General features: G+C 51.3%; 1 protein-coding gene across 1 annotated transcript in view; it reads right to left on the minus strand.

Moving 5' to 3' along the window:
* LHX1 (LIM homeobox 1) overlaps positions 1-18,548 on the minus strand; it is a 75,326-nt gene that overhangs the window by 13,521 nt on the left and 43,257 nt on the right. The window contains exons 2-3 of the mRNA XM_078873974.1: positions 3,821-4,044; positions 2,635-2,912 (exon numbers count right to left, since the gene is read on the minus strand). Of these exons, the coding sequence (XP_078730100.1) occupies positions 2,635-2,912; positions 3,821-4,044 (502 nt within the window). The remainder of the gene's footprint in view (positions 1-2,634; positions 2,913-3,820; positions 4,045-18,548) is intronic.

Raw genomic sequence — 18,548 nt, forward strand, 5'->3', positions numbered from 1 at the left:
ACTGGGGAGACAAAGGCGGCCGGGCGTGGTATTGGCCACCCACCGCCCTTCATAGGTGCTCGCTAACAGCACTTGCTCCTACAGTCTGTTAAGGCTACACGGGGGATCTTTGTTGCGTGTCTGCGTCAGCGCGTGTGTGTGTGTCGAGCTACAGTCTGATAATGAACGCCAAACAATCGGACACTGCCTTTGTTGCAAGGTGACTGATCGTGTGTGTGTGCTTCAATCACAATCTGCCAACACAAGTGTCTGTGTGTTAATTGGAATGTTTGCTCAAGCGTCTGCACAGTGCTGCACGTGCAAATGCACGCGCATACACAGGTATTTATTTGAATGTCTAGAGGTGATAATGTGTAACGAGAGGTATGTGAATGTGTAAACACATCAAGTATACGCAGTACAGTAGAACCCCTCTTAACGACCGCAATTGGTTCAGTGATTGGGTCGTTCAGCGAGTCTAGGAAACGTCGTAGTTTTTATTTTATTCACTTTTATTTTTATTATTATTTTTCTATCTACGTGACTTTACCGAAAGAACCAAATAAATTCGTTCCGATCGCATCGAAAGTTGCCCCTTTTCACCCCCAAAACGCACTTTATGATGTGTAAACAATGGATATCAATACGTACAGATACCAAACAACACGATAAACACACACTATTAAAATAAACATGGTTAATAAATGCATTAATTCATACCTATAACGTTAACAGGGGAATGTTCGGTAAGCGAACACATTGGGCTCTATGGAAGCACTACACTACTCTACACCACTATATACACTATACTACTATACACTACACTACTATACACTACACTACTATACACTACTATATACACTACACTATACACTACAATACTATGCACTACACTACTATACACTACACTATACACTACAATACTATACACTACTCTACACCACTATAGACACTACACTATACACTATAACACTATACACTACACTACTATACACTACACTACTATACACTACTATATACACTACACTATACACTACAATACTATGCACTACACTACTCTACACTACTATATACACTACACTATACACTACTATACACTACAATAACATACACTACACTACACACGACACATTGGGCTCTATGGAGGCACTACACTATTCTACACCACTATAAACACTACACTATACACTATAATACTATACACTACATTATTAGACACTACACTACTCTACACCACTATATACACTACACTATACACTATAATACTATACACTACACTACTAGACACTACACTACTCTACACTACTATATACACTACACTATACACTACTATACACTACAATAACATACACTCCACTACACACGACACATTGGGCTCTACGGAGGTTCGTCGTGAAGCGATTAGTGGCCGTTAAGAAGTGTTTCTACTCTATTATACTGCAACCAATCCACTCTCACACCAAACAAACTCGCCGGACCTCGCAAGCTAAGCAGGCGTGCACCTGGCGAGAACTTGGACTTGTGACCACCCCGCCACCACCCCGGGGCTTGCCAGGTGTTGTAGGGAGCTCGGTTAGGGGAGGTTGTGCTGAGTGCCCCCTCCCACCCATAGTACACGTGTGACCCAACACACACACACCTGTGTGCTCCCACAGTAGCCCAGGTACCATTACCTGTGTGACCCAACACACACACACCTGTGTGACCCAACACACACACACCTGTGTGCTCCTACAGTAGCCCAGGTACCATTACCTGTGTGACCCAACACACACACACCTGTGTGACCCAACACACACACCTGTGTGATCCCCACAGTAGCCCAGGTACCAATACCTGTGTGACCCAACACACACACACCTGTGTGATCCCCACAGTAGCCCATGTACCATTACCTGTGTGACCCAACACACACACACACACCTGTGTGCATCCCACAGTAGCCCAGGTACCATTACTTGTTAGACCCAACACACACACACACCCTTGTGCTCCCCACAGTAGCCCAGGTACCATTACCTGTGTGACCCAACGCACACACACACCTGTGTGCACTCCCTCCCTCTCGTGCTTTACCAGTCCTCGAGCAGTCTGTCGCTCTCCACCTGTCCCCATGCAGTACTGTACTTCCTACAGCTGCAGCAGTAGCAGCAGTAGCACCTGCATACCTGCCCCGGCCATCCTAGTACCACACCAGCAGCAGGCTACCCGCATGACGCGCATGTTGAGGCGCAATCTCTAGCAGCAGCAGGAGGCAGTACAGCAGCAGCAGCAGAAGCAGCAGCAGCAGGAGCAGTAGGAAGTAGCAGCAGAAAGTAGCAGCAGGAGGTAGCAGCAGGAGGAGCAGCAGGAGCAGCAGCAGGAGCAGCAGGAAGTAGCAGTAGCATCAGCAGCAGGAGCAGCAGTCTACCTGAATGACGCGCATGTTGACACGATCTCTAGCAGCAGGAGGAGCAGCAGCAGCAGGAGGAGCAGCAGCAGCAGGAGCAGCAAGAGGTAGCAGCAGCAGCAGGAGCAGCAGCAGCAGGCTCCCTGTATTACGCGCATGTTGAGACGCTATCTCTAGCAGCAGCAGTAGCAGCAGCAGCTGTAGCAGCAGCAGCAAGCAGCAGCAGCATCAGCAGCAGCAGGAAGCAGCAGGCATCATCAGCCTACCTGAATGACGCGCATGTTGAGGCCGGTCTCCTGCGCCAGCTGCTCGCGGATGTGCCTCGTGGGCTTCGGCGTGGCCGCGAACGCCGCCTTGAGGGTCTCCAGCTGCTTGGCCTTGATGGTGGTGCGGGGCCCGCGCCGCTTGGCTCCGAGGCTCTGCTCCTCCGTCTCGCCCGCTCCCGCCTCCTTGTCGGACGACGCCGACTGGTCGCCCTCCTTCGCCTCGTCGGCGCCCTGCTCCTGCAGGTCCGGCGACATGCTACGGTCGCTGCACGTGGTCACTGCGTGGTGGCGGCGGGGGGGGGGGGGGAAAAGAAAGGGAGCGGTGGCGCAGCGGTTAGCGCCGCGCGCTGAGCGACGGACCATCCCCCCGACCCCCCCGCCGCCCCCCGCCGCAAACGCCCCCCTCCTCCGGTGGCGATATTTTTGTTAGCTGGTTCCGCGCCTCTCTCCTAGGTCGACTCGGTCGTAAATGAGTATATGTGTGTGGTGCGGCGTGTAGAGATCAGCGTTTTTGGGAGACAAAGGCGGCCGGGCGTGGCGCTGACCACCCACCCCCTTTGCTGTGCCGTGCCGGCCTTCGTAGGTGCTGCTCGCTGGCAGCCACCGCCACAAACCACCACAAACCACCACCGCTACCAACACTCCCGTGTACACACAATGACCTACACAGCGCGCACGGCGGTATGCAGTTCGTGTGACAAACTCACGGATACACACAAACACCCACGCACCACCACGACGACCACAACGACGACTACCGTTGTCAAAAGTGATCTTCATTATGACCAACATCTCCGCCACGACCTCCAACCACCGATATGCGAACACGCCTCTCCTTCCCTCCACTCACCATCCCCTGCCGCCACCAAAGACAAAGATCCCCCGCATAGCCTTCACGGACTCTTGGGCAAAGTGCTGTTAGCGAGCGCCTATGAAGGCCGGGTTAGGGTGGCCAGCAACCACGCGAGACCAGCCTTTGCCCCCAAAGTGGCGATGCTCACACACCGTTTCAGGCCGAGTCGATCTAGGGGAGGCCCAGCACCGCTTCAGACAATCGCCACCGCCGTTGGGTGGCCGTGGGCGGCAATCGAACTCGGGTTCGAAGCGCAGCTCGTCATAAGATTCAAGAGCCGAATGGCTCACAGGACTATACCTAATAAATGAACTTGAACCACCGGCCTCTCACCCGAGTTGGCGCCCGTGTCCTTGAGTCCGCTACTGCTCAGGTAGTCCTCCTTGCACACGAACTTGCTCTCGTCGAGCACGTAGAGCTCCTCGCCCGTGGACAGCTGCTTGCGACATACTAGGCACGTGAAGCAGTTGAGGTGGAAGACGGAGCCGCGGGCTCGCCGCACCAGATCGCTCGGCGAGATGCCCTGCAGACAGCCGGCGCATTTCGTTCCGAACCTCCTGTGGTAAGGGGCGGGGTGGGGGGGGTTATGGAGGAGGGGGTGGGGTGGGGGGCAGCGAATGGAGGAAAGGAGGGGGGGGGGTGCAGAGAGAGAGTTCCAAGGTTCAGCTTGTTTTGTGTAACGTCCAGGAGAGTAGTGACGATGTGTGTATTGTCGCGTTTGTACAGGGCCAGTTGTGCTGTCGATGGCTTGCTGCTGCTGCCACGTGGCTGCGTTGGCGGTGGTGCAAAGTCGTCCTCCCTTCGTTCCTCTCCCAAGGGTCACCTGTTTCTCCATCGCCCATTCTCATCTCCCCCCCCCCACTCCGTCCCATCCCTCCCCTATAGCCCTTTGTGACCCACCACCTCCCCCCCGCCATGCACGAGCCTTGCCATCGAAGCTTTGTTATATAGGGGGCGCCTTAGCTATTCAAAACTACAATAAGATTTTTTTTAAAAGTTCGTCAATAACAACAATATATGGATCACAGAGTAAAACAGCGACTGTGGTCTGTGCTGCTTCAACTGAGGAGGAGGAGGAACGGCAAAACGACTCAAACTCTCTCTGTCTGTCTCTGTCTGTCTCTCTCTGTCTCTCTCTGTCTCTCTCTGTCTGCTGAAGCCCTCTCGTCGTGGCGAACAGCAGCAGCAGCAGACTCCTGCTGCTGTCTACTAGGCATCTGTGAAAAGAGCTTAATAGCTCTTCAGATTCCTCCAGTGTGAATACATATTCGGATTCTGACACGCAAGAATATGAAGGTCTGCGTGGCCTTACTGAAAAAAAGCGACGTTTCGGGCAAGGACCCTTATCCCTCGCACATTGTACGCGCTGTGAAGAAAACCCACGTCACCTATGTAGTCATGTATTTGTCGTTTTAAGGCGACAGCGTTATTAAACTATTATTATTTGACCAGGTAAGGCGCACTGAGCTATGTAGGCCGTTTTTATTAGCGGCCTAACCACAGATGATAGCTCAAGGAAGTGGCTTATCATGTTGAAATGATCATATAGCAGACAAATACTCTTAAAACGCATCTTTATCAATGTTGAATTGAAAAACACGAGGACTCGGAGGAAAAACCACGCGACCACGGGGAGAACACGCAAACGCCAAATATAGAGCAGGCGTCAGCGTCGGGATCGAACCCACGAACCTCCTGCATACCAGGCGAGGGAGTTAACATCTCCTAGCCACCGTGATGATGATAAGAGAGACACACGCAAACTCCAAATATACAGCATCGGGCGTCAGGGTCGGGATCGAACCCACGAACCTCCTGCATCCCAGGCGAGGGAGTTAACATCTCCTAGCCACCGCGTTGTTGACGAATGTGTCAGAGCAATGTCTTTGTTGTTGTTGTCATTTGTGAGTGTGTAGGTGGAGGGTCATCTTCTCTGTGTAACACGATTAAATAATCGGCGTCAGCTCCAGCGGGGCTATGGGGATGGAGGGGGGGGCTGATCAATCAAGGAGGGGCGGGGCCACATAATTAGAGAGGTGGGGCTAAGAGGAGAACGTTGGGGGTCGCAAAGACAAAGGTCCCCCGTATAGTCCTTCACAGACTGTTGGGCCAAGTGCTGTTAGCGAGTAGCACCTATGAAGGCCGGCACGGCACACGAAGCGGGGGTGGGGGGAGGGGGTTTGGCTAGCACCACGCCCGGCCACCTTTGTCTCTCCCAGGGCTCATGTTTTTAACACGCCGTACTCATTTGAGGCTGAGTCAACCTAGGGGAGAGGCCCTGGGTCGGTTCATTTAATCGTCACTGGTGTTGGTGGCTGTGAGCGGGAATCGAACTCGGGTCGCCGGGTTCGGAGCGCAGTGCGCTAACCGCTGGGCCACCGCTCCCCAAGACAAAGACAAAGCTCCCCCGTATAGCCTGAACAGACTGTTGGGGCAAGTATTGTAAGCGAGTAGCACCAATGAAGGCCGCACCACGCCCGGCCGCCTTTGTCTCCCTAGTGGCGATGTTTAATACACAGCACCAGGTACACGCAAAGACAGAGATGCACAGACGCGGCCGCCTTTGTCTCCCTAGTGGCGACGTATACTACACCGCACCAAGTACTCACGAAGAAAGAGATACACACACACGCGCGCGCGCGCGTTGGTCGACGCAACTATTTTGACATCAGTAGTATAAAGGTGTCAGTTTTTGTACCAGATAAAAGGGTAAAAACCTATTACTCTATTTTGCTACTGGTAAAGGAGGTCTCACAGTGTATTCTGACAACTTAATGAAACTATGGCGCGCGCACACGCACACGCGCTCCTGAAACTCGCCATCCATTCGCCCCTATCACCAATTCCCTCCACTCAACCGAACACGAAGAGATGTACAACAGCCTCATTATGAACGCGCTATTGTGGGGCAACAATTACGTGCAAACAGAGCAACTAAGCAGATCATTGCCGCGATGCTGCTGCTGATGCTGCTGATGCGTTGGCAGTGGGCACACAAGAGCAATTGACATCGACAAAGTCACTCCACGCACTCGTCAATAACAACAACAGAAGCAGCAGCAGCACTGTGCGTGGCCTTCAAAGGGAAAGTAAATCGGCGACGTTTCAAGCGATGGCCCTTCTTCATAGCGCGTAAATAAAGAGGCCACTCGACGGACGTCGTGGAACAATTGGAGTTGGACACTCCACAATCACATGGGAACACATTCTTGCTTCTGATGATCAGGTTTTCGTGAATAAATTGGCGATGTTATGAATTCAGTAGTAGTGGCTATGCCAACGGTAGCTATTTAGTTTAACAAGTAGGCTTTCGCGACCAATATTATTCATAATCAACGTTTTTGGGTTTAGATCGCGTTATTTATACATGTGTCGTAACCCTCCACCACCCGACACGGCCAATCAGCAAAAAAGTGTCACGTTGACAAAAGACAAATAGTTCACTGCTTTAGCCCACCGGTGTGTTGAAGCGTGAAACCACAACATTTACAATTTTTGAGTAGTACGACGTTTCGCTGGTAATTGCATCCAGCATCATCGGGCAATTCGCCAGATTTAAGTAACCATACAAACCCCCTAACCAACCGCAGAGTGTCACTAAGTAAAAGAACGTATGTGAAAAGCAAAACGATAAGATATTTTGCTGGGATGTTGCACATACAGTACAGTATATGCAGTACACGCAGAACTCCGTGTAATCGTCTCAACGTCTACAGTTCGTTAATATCTGTTCAATAAATTGGTCATGAAAAGTCAATAATATTGGTCATGAAGACTCAATAGATCGATGGAATTTAAAACACACATTTACCTTTTTTCTTTGTATGTGGAGACAAACGCGGTCGATGCAGTTCGTATAACAAGAGGCAACACGCCTTAACCCTGCAGTTACCCGCTTACCCTGCAGTTACCCGCTTGCCGAGTTAGCACCTTAATCATGTCATTATTTCGAGAAGGCGTTGCTTGTTTAACATGTATTGGCCGTCGCGACCAAAATTACCCACAATCCAAGTTTGTTTTTTGGGTTGTTAGATCGCGTAAAATATAAATGTGTCGTTAAACCCGCCGCCACCCGACAGAGACAAATGGTAAAGGGTTGTCACGTGAACAGAACGTGGCCAATTCGTTACCAGCGCAGCAACACCGGTTGTGTGCTGTACTAGTAGCGAATTGGCACGTTCTGTTTACGTGACAAACCTTACTAATCGGCTGTGTCGGGTGGTGGCGGGTTTAACGACACATTAATATATTTACGCGATTTAACCCACCCCCCCCCCCTGTATTATGGATGATGATATTGGTCGCGAACGGCCATCTACGTGTTAAACAGAGTTATCGTTGTTGTGGTGGTGGTGGTGGTGGTGGCGGTAGTCAACAGGATCCCAGCCAGAAGCCAGCCAGGAAACTCGAGGCATAGATGATGATTATTATCGTTAACTATTATAATTGCCCGTCATATGACGCGATACTAAAATAATAAATGCAACGAAATGTTAAAAAATGTAAAGATTACATGGAGTTTATTTCAGCAAAAAAAAATTCCTCTGTATATCATAAAAAAACTAATATTTAAAAAATTCCACGTCGACAACTCAGCGTTACACATAGCCTACCAAAACGATATTATTAATAATGAGCAGTATCAATCTTGATTTGAAGCTTTCGTGACTGCAGGAATCCATACTCTTTGGTTCTTTCGGTAAAGTTACGTGGTTATAAATACAATTAGCTAAAACAAAGCACGACATTTCGATCGCAACACAAGCGGTCGCCTGATTTATTTGATTTCTATCTACGTGACTTTACCGAAAGAACCAAAGAGAATTAGCTGTATCATATGTATTAACTGTGGCACTGCCGTAGCTTTACATTATGGGGGGGGTGGGGGCCCCATCCTGCGACCGCTGATTGCAGCGTCGTTGACACTGGAGGCTCCGGCAGCTTTGTGTCGGCTTTAGCGTCACACTCGCGGCCAAAAAATACCACACTCGCGGTCAAAAAAAACGAAACCACCACCAGAATAAAAGTGGTTGAACGTTTTTCGTCTTCGGGGGCCTCTTCTTCCAACGCCGCCGACTTACTTCGGACCCACCGAGCGTCGTGGGTCAAGGGTCAACCCCGTGGAGCCGTAATTCGATCATTCTGCGATGTTGGTTTTGCGATGGAATAATCGGATGTCATATTTGCGCTGTTTCGAAATGTTTATATATATGCGCGTGTGTGTGTGTGTCTACAGTGCAGTATACTCCAAACGTATTCGACTGTTGGCCACCACAAGTTGTGGATTGGGAGCTGCCCCTTACAATGTCATCCATATGTATGATGTTGTACTGTACCTCCATTCAGTGTATATACGTGCCCCGTTTTGCCGGTATGATTGCCCGCTAGAGTAAAGCCGCGGTGGCGAGATGTTAACCTCCACGCCAGGTATACACAGGAGGTCGTGGGCTCGACCCCAACCCTAGCGCCTGTAGTATTTGGTGTTTGCAGGTGTCTCTCTCCCCAATGGTCGCGTGGATTTTTCTCCGGGTCCTCCGGCCCGCTCCACCCGTCTCCCTCCACGTTTAGAATCCACGTCCACGCCTTGAAGAGCGTTGGGCCGCAGTGCATTTCCACGTGGCGATGAGCCACCTGGCCGAGATATCATTGCGTACGGCCCAGGACGCTTCTGAGCTACAAAACCCGGTTGGGCCTTATCTGCTAAAATAAAATAAAAAAAATAGATATAAAACTTGATCTGAAGCTTTCGTGACTGCAGGAATTAATCTTTGGATTCTTTGGGTAAAGTCACGTAGAAAGAAATTAAATTATAGAGTAAGACGTTTCGATTGCAACACAAGCAATCGTCATCAGGTAGAACTACATTTGAGAGAGAGACGAAACACAGACACGGAGACAAAGACAAAGACCCCCCCGTATAGCCTTAACAGACTGTAGGGGCAAGTGCTGTTAGCGAGCACCTACGAAGGCCGGAACGGTACACGAGGGGGTGGGTGGCCAGCACCACGCCCGACCGCCTTTGTCTCCCTAGCGGCGATGTTTACACACCGCACCAGGTACTCACACACAAACAGACACACACGCAAATTGAGTTCTACCTGAAGACGGTTGCTTGTGTTGCAATCGAAACGTCGTATTCTATTATTTAATTTATTTTCTTTCTACGTGACTTTACCGAAAGAACCAAAGAGTAAAGAATATAAAGTTGTATAGTTTTTTTTTTTGTGTATGGCTCAGGAGGGTCCCGCCACCGTAATCAACCTTGCACCGGTTCAGATACCACTCGCCGCTGATGTTAGCCGTGACTCACATACACACTCACAATCACACTCACAATCACATTCACAATCACACTCACAATCACACTCACAATCACACACTGACTCACAATCACACTCACAATCACACTCACAATCACACACTGACTCACAATCACACTCACAATCACACTCACAATCACACACTGACTCACATACACACTCACAATCACACTCACAATCACACTCACAATCACACACTGACTCACAATCACACTCACAATCACACTCACAATCACACACTGACTCACATACACACTCACATACACACTCACAATCACACACCGACTCACATACACACTCACATACACACTCACATACACACTCACAATCACACACTGACTCACAATCACACACTGACTCACAATCACACACTGACTCACATACACACTCACAATCACGCACCGACTCACAATCACACACTGACTCACAATCACACACTGACTCACATACACACTCACAATCACACACTGACTCACAATCACACACTGACTCACAATCACACACTGACTCACAATCACACACTGACTCACATACACACTCACAATCACACACTGACTCACATACACACTCACAATCACACACTGACTCACAATCACACACTGACTCACAATCACACACTGACTCACAATCACACACTGACTCACATACACACTCACAATCACACACTGACTCACAATCACACACCGACTCACATACACACTCACAATCACACACTGACTCACAATCACACACTGACTCACATACACACTCACAATCACACACTGACTCACATACACACTCACAATCACACACTGACTCACATACACACTCACAATCACACACTGACTCACAATCACACACCGACTCACATACACACTCACAATCACACACTGACTCACATACACACTCACAATCACACACTGACTCACAATCACACACCGACTAACATACACACTCACAATCACACACTGACTCACATAAAGACAAAGGTCCCCTGTTTAGTCCTGAACAGACTGTAGGGGCAAGTGCTGTTAGCGAGCAGCACCTATGAAGGCTACCGGCACTGTGGCACACACAGAGGGGGTGGGTGGCCAGCACCACGCCTGGCCGCCTTTATTTCATACACACACAGACACACCACACAACTGTCAAACATACACCAACCACACACACAATTGTCAAACACACACACACCAACCACACACACACACCTGTCAAACACACACCACCCACAAACACACACAAACACACACACACACAAACACACACCAACCACAAACACATGACACAACTGTTAAACACACACCAACCACAAACACACACCTGTAAAACACAAACCAGCCACACACACAATTGTCAAACACACACACACAAACACACAAACCAGCCACACACACAACTGCCACACACACAAACACACACAACTGCCACACACACAAACACACAAACCAGCCACACACACACAAACACACACAACTGTCACGCACACACACAACTGTCAAACACACACACACGCAGTCGTGACCCCGACCATCACACATTGTTTTTCTATCGCTCTGACCCAAGGCGATAATTAGGGTCAGACCGGGGGACGCTGCGCAAAACAAACACGGCGGTGGTGGTGGTGGGGGGGATGGTGGTGGCGGTGGTGGCGGTGGTGGCGGTGGTGGTGGTGGCGGTGGTGGGGGTGGCGGTGGTGGTAGGGGTGGTGGTGGTGGGGGTGGTGGTGGTGGTGGGGGTGGTGGTGGGGGTGGTAGTGGTGGCGGTGGTGGGGGTAGTGGTGGGGGTGGTGGTGTGGGGGGTGGTGGTGATGGGGGTGGTGGTGGAGGTGGTGGTGGGGGTGTTGGTGGGGGTGGTGGTGGTGGTGGGGGTGGTGCTGGTGGTGGTGGTGGGGGTGATGGTGGTGATGGTTGGGGTGGTGGTGGTGATGGGGGTGGTGGTGGTGATGGTGGTGGTGGGGGTGGTGGTGGTGGTGATGGGGGTGGTGGGGATGGTGGTGGTGGTGGTGGTGGGGGTGGTGGTGATGGGGGTGGTGGTGATGGGGGTGGTGGTGGTGGGGGTGGTGCTGGTGGTGGTGGTGGGGGTGATGGTGGTGATGGTTGGGGTGGTGGTGGTGATGGGGGTGGTGGTGGTGATGGTGGTGGTGGGGGTGGTGGTGGTGGTGATGGGGGTGGTGGTGGGGATGGTGGTGGTGGTGGTGGTGGGGGTGGTGGTGATGGGGGTGGTGGTGATGGGGGTGGTGGTGGTGGTGGGGGTGGTGCTGGTGGTGGTGGTGGGGGTGATGGTGGTGATGGTTGGGGTGGTGGTGGTGATGGGGGTGGTGGTGGTGATGGTGGTGGTGGGGGTGGTGGTGGTGGTGGTGATGGGGGTGGTGGTGGGGATGGTGGTGGTGGTGATGGGGGTGGTGGTGATGGGGGTGGTGGTGGTGGTGGGGGTGGTGGTGGCTACCGCTGCCCCTGCTACTGCTGCTGCAGGATGGAGGTGGAGTGGCTTCGGTGCGTCTCCCCCTCCCTCCCCCTTCCCCCATCCCTCCCCCCTGCCCCTTCCCCCCCTCCCTCCCCCCTCCTCCCCCTCTTCCTTCCCCCCTCCCACTGAAGACTCAACATTGGGCCGCTAAAAGCGAATCGCGTGCGGGTCGCCTCGACTCACGGAGCCCCCTGGGAGGAGGGCGCCACTCGCAAGCGACGTTGGCCGACCGCTGACAGCATCCTCGGCGACAAATAAGTAAATATGATTCACAATCAAGGGGTTTGGGTCCGATCGTGTAAGTATAATATTTACTTGATTTAACACTTCGGCTTTCGCGACCAATATTCAAAATATTTTTATTTGGGTTCTATCGCGTAAGTATACTTTAGATCCTTACTCGATCCAACCCAAAAACCTTTCATCATGAACATTGGCCGCGAAAGCCTACGTGCTAAACCAAGTAAATATTACATGGAATCTTGATATGGAAGTCGCATTAACCATTGCTTTGTTTACCTATCCTATCCGTCGCACTGCGATCGTGTTTTTTTTTGTATTGTTTCATTGTTGTAACCCGCCTCTCCTGGACATCTGTGAAGGAGAAGAAGATCCCTCGTCTCGCCAGTGGCGATGTCTTCCACACCCCCACGAGTCACTCAGTTTTGAGGCCGAGTTAACCGAGCGGTGACCTAGGACCGGTTCAAATGCATCGCCACTGGTTCTGTTGTCGTCGCGAGCGGGAGTCGAACTCGGGTGGCCAAGGTTCGTAGCACGGCGCGCTAACCGATACACCACCGCTCACACTTAACGCACCAAAGACAAAGAACCCCCATATAGGCTGAACAGACTTTTGGGTAAAGTGCTGTTAGTGGGCAAATATGAAGGCCGGATCGGTACACGAGGGGGTGGGTGGCCAGCATCCCGCCCGACCGCCTTTGTCTCCCTAGTGGCGATGTTTACTACACACCGCTAGCAGGAACTAATTTGAGGCCGAGTCGACCTAGGGGAGGCCCATGGCCGGTTCAAATAATCGTCACCGGTGTTGGTCGTGAGCGGGAATCGAACTCGAGTGGCTAGGTTCGTAGCACGGCGCGTTAACCGCTACGCTACCGCTCCCCACACCGCTTAACACAATACGCACGTACGCGCACGCACGCACTTTTAAGCACACAGTTGGAACAAACACTCCTCGCATTGCACATCACACACACACAATGCATACACCACGCACTCCGAGCACGCACACTAAACACGAGTACTTATAAACAAACACACTAATCACACACATTAAAGATACCACACACACACACACACCGTTTAAGCGCACAAGCACAGTAAACAAATAAAACGCACATCTACAGAAACGCACACTCGGTATGAAAGGCGCAGTTTGTGAGAAGAGGGGGTAAGGGTGAGGGGGGTAGGGAGAGAGGGGAGGGAGAAGCGGGAGGGAGGGAGAGACATGGGGGAGATGGGGGAGAGCGGTGGTGGTGGCCGCTCCTCGTGGAGAGAGACGAGAGAGTGGGACGGGCGGTGAGACTTGCAGATAAAACACGCGGCAGACGGACACACAAGCCAGACAGGTAAACACGCTGGCAGACACAGACACGGAGAGACAAACAGACGGACTCGCAGACAGACGGACAGACAGGCGTCAGACAAATCCCATCAGACGGATTCATACACGACGCAGCTTTCCGCGATTGTCAACAATCCGGCGCGTGCAGCGTGTTGCTGCTACATTTGCCAATTCCAGCTGATAGACGGTGTTCGTTATTGAATCAGAAAGGGTCCAACGAGCTGTTCGGCTCTATAATCGATATCGTGGGCGTCCTACGACCGATTGAAAAAGGTCGGAGGTCACGCAAATGCCACGACGTGGTTGGGTTCCGGGGACTGGCGTGGTGGTTCAACGCAGGCGACCAGACGGTAAACTCAGACGCGGAGACGACCAGACGGACCCGCAAGACAAACCGAGACGCACGCGGACACACGACGGTATGTTGTGCACGCCACCTCCACGTGGACGGACGCCATTATTTTGCTATTGTGACGCGTTTTTTTTCATTTGGACCACATGCTTTGGTGACGTTGCTGCTGCGTTGGCAGTGGTGCACAAGCACAATGAACAACAACAATATAGACTCGACACATGTAATCGATAACAATACTGTATAATGAATAAACAAGTAAACACTATTGATTTGAAGCTTTCGTGACTGCAGGAATCCATACGTGACTTTGCCGAAAGAACTAAAGAGTAAGTAAACAATAGGTGACGTTTCAGGCAATGCCCCTTCATTGCAAACAGATAGGCCGTTGGATGCACAAATTCACTGACGGTGACCTCAATGCGAGGTGGGCACAAATCAGTTCTTCAGGAACTGGTGGTTTTGCATGATACTGAAGGCTGATTCTGCAGGTAGAGACACCGATGTAACGGATGGAGGAAAAGGGAAAAGGGAAGTGAGGAGAGAGAGACAGAGTGGTAAGTAAGAGGAGGAAACGGATGGGAAAAGAACAGCGAAACGGGAGCTCAAGGGCTCAAGAAGGAATGACACCGCCAAGATGTCGGGGATGAGAGGGTGATGATGATGAGTGAGAGATAACGAGAGGATGATGATGATGATGAGTGAGTGATAACGAGAGGATGATCATGAGAGGGTGATAATGATGATGATGAGTGATAACGATGAGAGGGTGATGATGATGATGAGTGATAACGAGAGGATGATGATGAGAGGGTGATGATGATGATGAGTGAGTGATAACGAGAGGATGATCATGAGAGGGTGATAATGATGATGATGAGTGATAACGAGAGGATGATGATGATGATGATGAGAGGGTGATGATGATGATGAGTGAGAGAGTGATAACGAGAGGATGATCATGATGATGATGAGAGGGTGATGAGCTTTTTTCGCAGCCAATCGCGGTAATCGGAGGTGCGGGTGAAGGATGATGATGATCGGATAACATTGACGACGATGATGACGATGATGACGACGACGACGAGAGGGAAGGAGCGAGCAGCAGAAGGCGGCGTGGAGGGCGGGTCACGTGACTTACGGGAGGCTTGAGCAGATTTAGATGCGAATTGTAAACGCAGAGTGCAGTGACTGTAGTCGTCTATACAAAACTCACACAAGTCAAAGACCTCCTCGCCGCCATATAGCGTTCTGGCAGGTTGTTGTTGTTGGGGCAAGTGCTGTTAGCGAGCACCTATGAAGGTCGGCACGGCACACGAGGGGGTGAGTGGCCAGCACCACGCTCGGCCGCCTTTGTCTCCCCAGTGGCAATGTTTACATACCGCACCGGGTACTCATTTGAGGCTGAGTCGATCTAGAGGAGGCCCGGGACCGGTTCAGATAATCGTCACTGGTGTTGGCTGTGTGCGGGAATCGAACCCGGGTCGCCGGGTTCGTAGCGCAGCGCGCTAACCACCACACCACCGCTCCCACACACACACAGACACACACAGACACACACACACAGACACACACACAGACACACATAGACACACACACACACGTGTACACACATTCTATCGTATGCCCTGCTTTACTCATATTTTACCTTACCGATATTAGTATTCTTACTACCGTATTATTAACATTATGTCACACGCATGAATCCGCGTCTACAATTACTTACCGGCATATCTCGCATCTTAATTTGAAAACCCGGACTATCTCGTGCAAGCGTGCGTATCTCGTTCATCTGGGGGTTTTTTTTTAAACGAAAAAATTTCTCCCGCAATCCTCAAAGAAACGTCCGATTTGGACCGTGGTCCGATTGACGAAATGGTTTTTGATGCCCAATGAGTTTAGCTCGGGCGAGATCGCCGTGTCGAGTCCATCAAAGACGTTTTTGGTTTTACTCGAACCGCCCCCCCACCCCCCACCACCACACAGCCCATCAAGTCGTGGTGGCACATGGGCCAAATGAGCCAATTGATTTGGTTTACCAAAAAAACAAACCGGATTAGTAGTAGGAGGAGGAATGATGAAGGCGAACATTTTTTTAAAAATGTTGTCCGACGTTTCGCTGAACCGCTCCTGGGCAGCCCCTATGTCGACTCGGCCTCAGGTGATGGTGGTGGTGATGGTGGTGGTGGTGATGATGGTGGTGGTGATGGTGGTGGTGATGGTGATGATGGTGGTGGTGATGATGATGGTGATGGTGATGATGATGGTGGTGGTGGTGGTGGTGGTGATGATGATGATGATGACGATGATGATGATGGTGGTGATGGTGGTGGTGGTGATGATGGTGGTGGTGGTGGTGGTGATGGTGGTGGTGGTGGTGATGGTGATGATGATGGTGGTGGTGGTGATGGTGATGATGATGGTGGTGGTGGTGGTGGTGATGATGACGATGATGATGATGGTGGTGGTGGTGATGGTGGTGATGATGACGATGATGATGATGATGATGGTGGTGGTGATGGTGGTGGTGGTGGTGATGGTGGTGGTGATGGTGATGGTGGTGGTGATGGTGGTGGTGATGGTGATGGTGGTGGTGATGGTGGTGGTGCTAAACATTGCCACTCGGGAGAAAAGGGCGGCCGGACGTGTTTGCTAGCCACCCACCCACCCCCTCCCCCTCCCCCTCGTCTCGTGTGCCTTTCCGACCTTCGTGAGGTGTTGCTCGCGGACAGCACTTGCCCCGACCGTCTGTCGAGGCTATACGGGGGATCTTTGTCTTGAAGGGGAGATGGGGAAGCTCAAGTGTGTATTGTTGTGTGTGTGTGTGTTGTGTGTTGTCCAGGTATTTGCAGGCGGGGAGCGGTGGTGCCGCGGTTGGAAACAGCTCTCGCGCGCAGAGCCTGACGACGCCGGATGGAATCTCGAGCGAAACGTCGGACAAAAGTGTAAAAAATAAACCGCTCCGCTTGATTTTCAACATTTTTCCTTTCTTGACAACCAACAACGATAATAATTAGGAGACATTCCGGCCACGGCGTGACATTTCGACTTGGTCGGCTCTGTCCGGGTGGTGGAGGGCCATGGTGGTACACGACACGACCACGTCGCCACAAAGTCGCCACGCGCGCACCGCGTTCACGTCACGCCGAGACACAGCGAAGAAGCGCAAATTGGCCTGGAGAAAATGAGGCAAGCCGTAAGAGACGTCCCTGTTGATTGCCAAGAAGCCGGTTAATAGGCAAACATCGTTCCAACGTCGGCCCAAGGTTGGGTCCCACGGTTCCAACAGCAGCAGGCGAACGTTGGCCCGACCTTGATGGCTGCGTGCGACCGCGAATCGACCGCAGGTCGCCCGGGTTTCTCTAGCGCGGTGCGCGAACCACTGCCCCACCGCTCCACCCCCTTAATGTCAACTAACTTGGACATGAGAGAGCTACAGACGCTAATATTACTATTAAAAAAAGACACAAACACTCAAGGCGTTCGTCAATAACACCGTGGCCTTTAAAATAATAATAATAATAATAAATATTCAATAGCCGACGTTTCGGGCAATGCTCTTATTCATAGCACGTGACATATTCATCAATGAGCACAGCCGCGTTCGTTGAAGCGCTGGGAGACAGCGAGCCAACGTGAGCGTGCGGCCAACATCAGGGAAGAGGTCCTGGCCCTCCCCTAGGGCGACTCGGCCGCAATAAACGGGCTACCTGACGGGGGTTTGTGTAAATATCGCCGCGAGGGAGACAAAGGCGGCCCGGCGTGCTGTTGGACGCACCAGCCCCTCGCTCGTGCCCCGCGCCGATCTCAATAGGTGCTCGCTAACAGCACTTGCCCTTAAAAGTCTCTTTTTAGGGGGTCTTTGCGTATGAATGTACTGTATATACAGTATATGTTGGATATTTGTTATAATGAGAGGGATCGATTCTTCACGCGGTACGGCGGCGTTGTTGTTGTTTTTGTGAAGATTGCTGTTCGCTTTATGTCTGTACTTTAAAAAAAAATATGGCTTCGTCATTTCCGTGCTCCAGGCGACTTATTGGGAACGAGACTCTATCCTGAGTAGCTACCTCGATAAAATCGACTTGAACCCACCCACCCGCTCGCTCATCATCTCACTCAATCTATTACTCACTCACTCGTGAATCCATTCACTCACTTGCCCACTCATTCACCCACTCTCTCACTCACTAATTCATCCATTCACCCACCTACTCACTTACCTCACCCATCATCTCAATCATTCACCCACCCACTCACTAATTCATCCACTCACTTGCCCACTCATTCACCTACTCTCTCACTAATTAATCCACTCACCCACTAACTCACTCACCTACTCACTCACTCACCCACGCGAAT

The sequence above is a fragment of the Lampetra fluviatilis genome, chromosome 37 (assembly GCF_964198595.1).
Source record: "Lampetra fluviatilis chromosome 37, kcLamFluv1.1, whole genome shotgun sequence".
Classification (NCBI taxonomy): Eukaryota; Metazoa; Chordata; class Hyperoartia; order Petromyzontiformes; family Petromyzontidae; genus Lampetra; species Lampetra fluviatilis.